At 41.9% G+C, this 8,843-nt stretch overlaps 1 protein-coding gene and 1 pseudogene across 2 annotated transcripts in view; one reads left to right on the top strand and one right to left on the bottom strand.

The window, feature by feature from the left end:
• The first annotated feature begins 2,676 nt into the window (after positions 1-2,676).
• The window catches only part of CUNH20orf196 (chromosome unknown C20orf196 homolog), an 18,553-nt gene continuing 12,386 nt past the window's right edge, over positions 2,677-8,843 (top strand). For both annotated transcript variants that reach the window (XM_023537356.1, XM_011370035.2), the window contains exon 1: positions 2,677-4,072. In XM_023537356.1, coding sequence (XP_023393124.1) covers positions 3,895-4,072 — 178 coding nt within the window. In that variant the 5' untranslated portion in view covers positions 2,677-3,894. The remainder of the gene's footprint in view (positions 4,073-8,843) is intronic.
• LOC111747079 lies at positions 4,504-4,622 on the bottom strand (annotated as a pseudogene).

Below are 8,843 nucleotides of genomic sequence, written 5' to 3' on the forward strand. Positions count from 1 at the left end.
TTATGAGATCGACATCTCAGGATTCATTTGGCCAGATAGCTTATTCCGGGTTGGTGCTCATTCATTAAGAGCAAGCCAGTTCTACCCTATTCAGTGACTCTTATGACCAGCACATGGGGAGTTTGTAGATAGTTGAGTTCATCTAGTCTGCAGTTTTGACAAAAGAGTATGATGAAAAGACAGAATGGGCAGGGAAAGGACATTTAGGGCATTACCAGATTATGGATCATAGAAGATATTGAATAAGGGTGAAAGAAGCAAGATGGCTACTGGATGGGAAATAGAGGGGCAAATGTACTGGAGGTAGGCTAGGAAAACAGGATCTTGTAATTTGTTTTTTGATTATTACTCTTTCACTTATAAAAGCCAGGCATCAGAGCACACATACTGTAATAAGTAGTTTACATGCATTAATTTTATATAATTCTTATGAGAACTCTATAAGGTAAGCAAGCATAGTCATCAATCCATTTTTATAGATGGGAAACAGGATAAGTGAGTTACTCAAGGTGACATAGCTAAAAAGTGACAACAGGGGTTCAAACCTGAGTCTCTCCAACTCATGACCCTGCACATGTCTGGACATTTCTGCAGAGCTTCTCAGCTGTGTTCCCTGCTTCACTCAGCTAACAATGAAAATGCAAATTGGTTGTGCCACACACCTGCTCAAAAGCTTTTATTATATCGACATTTAAATGGAAATATGTGTAAAAATAAGATGAATTGATGGATGAATAGAGAGTGGGATAGATGGGTAGTTATGTGATAAGGAAAATCATAATAAAATGTTAATTGTGAAATCTAGGCCGTAGCTTTATAGATGTTCATTGGATAATTCTTTCCACTTGATGCTTGAAAACTTTTCTGTAAAATATTGGGAAGGAAGAGCCTTAATTAAAAAAAAAAGTAAATGAAGTTAAATCACTTCTTTGTGGACCCCGATTGACCTGTATTTTAGGTCTGTAAGAATCTGTAGAGTAATGGAGGAAAGGCTATCTTCTTTTGGTGAGCAGATTTTTATGTACTAAGAGACTTCTGGTGCCTGCAATCCCAGACATCCTATACTCTCCAGTATCGGAAGAGAATACATTGTATAGTCAAAGCACTTTTGAGAGGAAAATATGCACTTCTGGAGAAGGAAGTTGAACCACATAGAAAGTTTTAGGGCAAAAGATAATCATTGTATTTTACTTGCCAGCATAGGTGGTTTCAGACCATAAGAAGGGTCTCATCTGTCTTTATTACTTGCTTTTTCCTGTACAAATTCACTGAATCCCAAATAATGTGTTTTACATGCACAGATACTTACAGTAAAAAGGATTCTGCCTTTCAGTAGCCATTTGTTTTCTTTTTTTGTTCAAATGCCCAGTTTGGAATGTATTTCACATTTAATATAAGTGATTTTAAAAGAAAAGGTAGCTATCACATCAATGTGCTATTTGTTTTTTAAAAAGGATTCCTTTTGTTTCATATCTTTAATGGTGGATTATTGTTTTCAAGGCACCTTTGCAGGACAACCTGGATGTCATTCATTGACCTATTTGTTCCCTACCAGAAGCCACCAGAGCAGTGTTTGGTAACATGAAGGGAGAAGGAGGAGCCACCAATGCCTACAGCAGAGGTGTTTGCTGAAATTTCAGGCTTGGTTGGCTAATATAGCACATGTGAAAAGACAAGGTGTTCTTTCTTTGGGAACCTCGATCATGCCACTTCTTTCAGAAGCAATCAGCTGATATCTTGGCTCACTCTCTGCCCAAGTGAATGTTCACAACAGCATGTGACTGGGTGTCCTCAAACAAGAAGAATCTTGCCAGGCCTCTCTTTTGATTTGTTTTTATCCACCTCTTATCTTTGCCTGATCAAGTCACAGCATGGAGACTGTGCAGTCATAGAAAGCAGGGAGGCCACGGAGCTGGGTTCATCCTAGCTTGGTACTTTACAGGTGGATTTCCTTGGGCAAGTTACTCCTCTTTGTGTCTGGGTCTGACTGTCTGGCTGTAAATGAGGATAATCATAGAATTACTTGCTTCATAGGGCTGTTGCAGATGAAGCTCATTGTACAATGCCTGGCATTCAATGACCACTTGATAAATGTTAACTACTCATTATTATTATGCCATTTATGCTATTCTGAAATTGCTTCTTTCATTTAAACATGCATCTTTGAGTTCTTTTGAGTTCTATCATTTTAACAGCTGCATAGTATTCTATAATTTGGAATACTGTCTTGTCCCAAACCCATTCCTTCTATCTTCTCTAACTCAGTTGATTAATACAACTCAGTCGCCAAAGCTGCAACTTCTTATTGTCTCTCAGATCTCTTTAACTCCTGTATCCATTCAATTATTAAATTCTACTCTCATTTTCCTTCCTAAATATGTCCTTAATCTGCCCCCTGCTCTTGACCAGCCGTGTCTTGCCTTCATTCACACGCTCTTCCTCTTTTACTTGGACCACTGCCAGTGAATAAACTCCTGTTGCTTCTGAGATTGTCTGCCACTGGGCTTAGGCCCTGCACACCCACCTGCTACCCAGCTGCCAAATCTGCAGATCTGACCATGTAACTTCTCTGCATGGCGCATGGTGGCCTATGGAATGCATGACATGTGGTCTTGGCTATAATAAGATTTATTGGTGACAGCAGCTCATGATGAAGCGAGTAACAGAAGATCCAGGATCTCCCCAGGCCCATAGTTACTTTACAGAGAGGTGGGCAGGGATGGCTACACTGCAAAGAGCCCCCCACTAGAGAATCCAGCCCACAGGAGGATATAGAATCAGGAAGGGTCAGAAACACCTCATTTTTGACAAGAAACGTCTAAACACTGAACGCAATAAGCCACCATCATAGTCTTCAGAGCTCAGCTAGAGTGTTTACATATCCAAGTTGCTGATGGCAGCCAGGCCTTAAAGGCTGATCCTTCCCAGAGCTGGCCAGGAAAAAAAGGTTGTCCCAGCCTAGACCACAGGGTCTGTCCCTCCGCAGTTACCCAGTGTGTGACTGTTCCTTGACTCTGACTTTAAACTCCTGACACTCCATGCCACTTGCGGTTGCCCAAGCTAGTTCCTCTGGTGTTCACGCTGTCCCCTGGCCGTGGGCCAGCCTGCCGTATGCTTAGGGATAACCTCCTCCAGAAAGCCTGCTGCTCCTTTCTGGGTTTCGTACTTCTTGCCATTGTGTTAACCTGGTATGTCTCTTTGTTTGGGTACCCCGAACTGTGAACAACTTGAAGGAAGGGTCTATCATAGTCACCTTTGTATCCTCAGGGCCTGGCACCAGCTTGGCATGTTAAATAATTGGTTGAACTCATGTTTGAGTAGGCCACAGAGGAAAATGCCAATCACCTATAATTTCACTATGCAGAAATTAAACTACTGAATTAATTACCTCTGAAATTAAGATATACTCTTCCAGATTTTGTTTTTCTAGCTGTGGATCTATACATTTCATACATACATACATCCCACACATGATATTTTATTTTATCTGGCTCAAACTCTACTAATTGTTTTAAAATCTTTTTCCATTGAGTACCTCATGAACAGTTTCTCTTCTCATTAAACACTCCTGTAGCCCTTGAATTATAGTGCTGCACAGTATTTCATCTTTACAAGAAACACAGCTTATTTTCCAGCTGAAGTTATTCATGATTTCTTTCTGTAATAATAGTGTTTGTTTCTCATGATGAAGAAAACATGGTAAACAAACCTGGGTCTGAAGTAAAGACAAGGAAGACTATTAATAATGGGAAAGTAAATTATCCTGGTTCTACTGTGGTTTGGCCTTTAAGGTTCTGGGGCTTTAGTCTTTCAAGCCGGCAGCTGCTGTAAAGGAGGCTTCTCTTATGCAAGGCCTTTTGTGTTGAATTGTTTAATTTTTTCCGTGGCAGGACTATGGCGACCCAGGAAGTCACTCCAGGCAGCCAGTCAGAGGAGAGCAGTGTTTTAGACCTGCCATCAGCTTGTGACATAAGACACTACATGCTGCAGAGACCCAGCCAAGAGGCCCACAGCGAGGCTTTTCTTTCTGTGGAGGCCCTTTCTATTCCTACCTCTTCTGATGTGGAACCAGGTAAGAAGCAGAGTTTAAAACAAACTACCATAAAAACAAAAACAAAAACCTTAGCATATACGGGTATGTGATAGTTTGTTTCTCTTCTAATGGCAGATCTCTGTGGGATGATTCATTGTCTCAGGTAGACAAACATTTCATCTAAACAAAACTGTGGGGAGAGACTTCAGAGGACAGGCCTCCCCAAGTAACTACCACAAGGAGCTGTTTCCTAGAGACCTTTTTTTGATTTGCATTCCTTTCTGATCTCCATCCAAATGCATTCAGAGGCAAGAGAACACTTGATTCAACAGGAATAGAGTAGAGTAGAGTAGAATTGGTTTTTGTTTTGTTCTTTTTTTTTTTTTTTTTTAAGGCGAGGCAACCTTTGGTTGACCTCACAGATTGTAAGGACCTTGTCAGTTTACAATCCCTTATTTTTTTATTTTTTACGTCTACAGCACCTAGGCTTCCTAGGTGATCTCCCATCCAAGTACTAACCAGGCCCAATCCTGCTTAGCTTCCGAGATCAGACAGGATCGGGCCTGTTCAGGGTGGCATGACCGTAGTGTTTTGTTCTTTTAAAACTTCAGAAAATAGCAATGTGGGCCAGTTATGTGTTATAGGTATAGTAATAGTAATAGGGACTTTAGGATTCCTCTTATGAAATATATTCTGTATTTAGGTAACAACTTGTCTACATATTTCCCTTACTAAATTACCACAGAATCTGTTATTTAAGTATAATGATAATTCCTTGACATAGTTGGTGACCATTTCCAGTTGCAAGGCCCATCTCTTCCCCATTCATTGCCCAATCCAGACCTGGAGGTCCACAGACTTGGATTCAAAGCTCTGCCACTTACTGGCTGTGTGACTTGAGGCATGTTTCTTAACCCCTCTGAGCTCCAAAATCATCTACAAAATGGTGATTGAGTGCTTGCCCCGTGGAGTTACGCTGACTCTGGAAACAATGTAAAGTACCTGTCATTGTGTTTGCCATACATTGGTACTCAATTATTATTATTTATTATGATTATTGTTGTTATTGTTATTAATATTAAGAAACCCAAATATATATTTTTAACTTAGGTCCTAAAAAATGTATGCCTTAGTGATGATGAATTTAGTGTTGGCAGTAAGTAGGATGTGTATCTGTCATTGTCTTCAAGAAGTCTATGAAAAAATTTTTTTGTGAATTCCCTCGTGATTTTCAGAACAAGGTAATCAGGATCAGTCGGCTTCCTATTTAATTCAGTTCCTGATCGAGGATAGATTATGCCTTATCCTTTTTCTTTCTAGATTCAAAGTCTTAGTTTATTTAACCTTTCCTCTTCCCACTCCTATCCTGCTGCCTCTTAATTACTTTCCATCCCTAAAACTGATTTCGTTCATCATATCTGGTTATTGCAGCACTTCCTGAAACAAGTGGGCCGGTGAACAGAACTTTAGAAGTGTTTTTCTATTGAAACACTTCGTGTCATGGCTCTGTTCTTCCAGAGAATTATATGGACTCAGTTTTTAATTTTTATTGCCTATTGGGCGAATAATCCATAGGAAAGCAATTGTTATTATTTTGAATTTGGTTGGCAGTTCTAAAACAAGAAGCATATTGAAATATTTATATTGGAGTATTTGTTAAAAATCTAGACATTTTATGCAAAAAAAAAAAGGTTCTTTCCTAAACCCTTACAAAGGTCTAAACATGGGAAGGCACACTCAAATGCTAAGACAACAATTTTCCATAACATCAGTCATGATAGTGCTGGGTCAGACTGTCTGGCTTGAATTCTGGTTCTGCTTCTTCTTGTAGTTTGAACTTGGGCAAGTCACTTTATCTCTGCGTATTGGTTTCGTCATTTGCAAGAAATAATAACACCTACCTCATTGTGGGGAGGCATAATGAAGCTGAATGTGTGTGATATACAGTGCCTGGCACACGGTGAGCTCACAGAAATCCAACTCTTTATGAGTTCAGCACCTGGGCCACTCAACACACCACCGTACTGACAAGGCTCCCTTAGCACTCATGACCTCTCACCTCAGTGGACCCTTCGTGTTGCCCACCCATCATACACCATTTTCCTAGCAAGTTTACTCTCCTGCCCTCCTGGATGACTGTTTCGTATCTTCTCCTCTCTTTGCAAAACTCCATTACCTCCTCCTTTAGCCTTTCTCTCAGCTGATGACCTCGTGAGCTGACTTCCTCTTTCGTAAGAAAACAGAAGCGATCAGAAGAGAATCACCCACTCACACACCACATCCACCAGCTTCTTTCTCTCCCATTCCTCTCTTATCCTTCACTTCTGCACTAAATCCTGTCCTCTCTTATCTACTCAAGGTCATGGCAATCTCCTGCATCACTGATTTCCCAATCTACTGGTCATTCTCATGATCATAAAAACATGCTGTAATATCTCCCATCTTAAAAAAAAAAAAAAGGTCCACCCTAGACCCCAAGTTCTCCTCTAGTTACGGTCTTGTTTCTCTGTTCCTTCCTACAGAAAACCCCTTAAAAGAGTCACCTACACCTACCTTCTCCAATTTCTCTCCTCCCAGTTCCTCCAGCCAGGCTTCTATCACCATCACTCCATGAAAATAGCTCCTGTCAAGGCCACTGATGACCTCCACGTTGTTGAATCCAATGGGCACTCCTCAAGCCTTATCCTTTTTGATCTATCAGGAACATTTACACAGTTGACTTTTCCTCTTTTAACTCTTTCCTCACTGGGCTTTCTGGGAGGCAAGCTCTCAAGGTTCGGTTCTTACTTTACTGTCAATTTGTTCTCAGTCTCCTTTGCTGGTTTCTTCTTGCCTCTCTAGCCTTTTTATTATTGGAGAGCCCCAGGGCTGAGTCCTCAGATCTCTTCTGTATTATCACTCATTTCCCGAATGATCTTATGCAGTCCAGAAGACTTAAATGCCCTCAGGACCCTGCTGAATCCCATATTTCTCTCTCTAGCTTGGATTTCTAGCTTGGCAATTAGACCATCTGTGTACTTGACATCATCACTTAGATTTCTATTAGACCTCTTAAGTCTGACACATCCTAAACCAAATTCCTAATACCTTTACTTCATTCCCTAGTTCGTTCGCCGTCACATACACAATCACACCTGTTATTCGAGGCTCTCTCATCTCAAATAAGCACTTGCATCCTCTGTTTACTTGGGCAAAAACCTAGGAATCATCCTCAACTTCTTTCTTTCTCTTGAACCTCACATCCGGTTTATCAGCAAATCCTATCAGCTCTACCTTCAGAATAAATCTAGAATCTAAACAGTTTTTGCCATCTTTACTGACACCACCCTGCCCCAAGCCACTATCATCTGTCTTCTGGATTATTGTTACATTCTCCTAACTAACTTTTTCCACACTTGTCCTTATCCTCCTACAATCCCTTCTCAGAACAGCAAGGATCCTTTTAAAATATAAATCAGATCATGCTAGTCATTGGTACAAAACTCCCTGTGGCTTCTCTCTGACTCAGAGCGAAAGCAAAAGTGCTTACCTGGCACCCGTGCCTTCTAGGCCCTGGACCTGCCACCACCTCTCTGATTTCTTCTCCTACTGTTCTCCCCACCCTCACTGGGCAGAGCCTCACCTCTGCCACACCAACCGTGTCCCTTAGGCCTGCGTGCTCACCCTTCAGGGAGGCCCACCCACCTCCTGTGTGTAAGAGCCAGCTCCTGCTGACGTTCCTTCATTGTATCCTTTCCCAGCTTTATTCTTCACCACAGAGCTAGTGCCATTGGACACCCTATGTATTTGATTGTGGTAGCAGGGACCATGGGCCCAGGCTTAAACCTAACCTGTAAAGGATTCCCCATTTCACCTCGTAGTTGCCTCTGGCTATGGGCCTATCACTGACCTGCTCTTCCCAGCCATGCTTTGTCAAGGTGTTGCCTATACACTCCTTCATCTCATGTTTGTTCCTCATTCCTGGGCACATGACCTCCAGCCCCACTGCCCACTGGTCTAAGCCTTCTCTTGCTCAGGTGCCAGTGACCTTCCCCCGAGGCTAAACCTAATGGGTACTCCTCTGCCCTTATATGCTCACTGCTATATCACTGTTCGTGCTCTGGAGGACATTAGTGGCAAGGGATGTGAGACTTAAGAGTATTTCTAAGAAACCAATGGGTTCATAAGAATCTGAGAGTATTAGTCTGAAAAAGTTCGGAAACCTTAGTCATCTTAGTCTGGGTACCGAAAGGTAGGTGAGGCCAGGCTATATTTGTCTAAATAAACAGAGATCAGCTGTCCCGAAATGACCAACTAGCCACTTCTTATGAAGTGCTGCTGGAGTAAACAACTTGTCACCTAAGCCAGGCACGGGATTACGAACCTCCCTCCCTCCAGCCATCCTGATAACATAAGGCAAGAGACCCTCACCCCAGAAAGGTCTTCCCCAAACACCGTTTCCATCCCATTTCCCTAAGAGCCTTTGAGATTTCATTGCATGCTTCCACTTTCCTGCCAACTCCAGTCAAAGGTCCTGTGCCTCATTTTCAGGACTCTGTTATCTGGTGTCTGGGGTATTTGTTCAAAATATTTAACAACCGATTCAGCGGTATTGCAATATTTTAATAACTGGCAAAGCAGTCCAGGTGCACACTAGCCGAATAGAGGCCCCTGCTGGTATCTAATTACTCGTTAACACAGGCCTGCTGTTCCTGCTAGGCCCGTTTTTATGCTGAGTCAGACCTTAATGCCTCAGCTGAGCTGCACTGATCCCCAATTTAAAATGGGCTCCCTTCTCCCTAGTCAGCTCCAGCTCACTCTTGAGACTGCT

This window comes from Pteropus vampyrus, unplaced genomic scaffold (genome assembly GCF_000151845.1).
Source record: "Pteropus vampyrus isolate Shadow unplaced genomic scaffold, Pvam_2.0 Scaffold7, whole genome shotgun sequence".
In the NCBI taxonomy this organism is placed as follows: domain Eukaryota; kingdom Metazoa; phylum Chordata; class Mammalia; order Chiroptera; family Pteropodidae; genus Pteropus; species Pteropus vampyrus.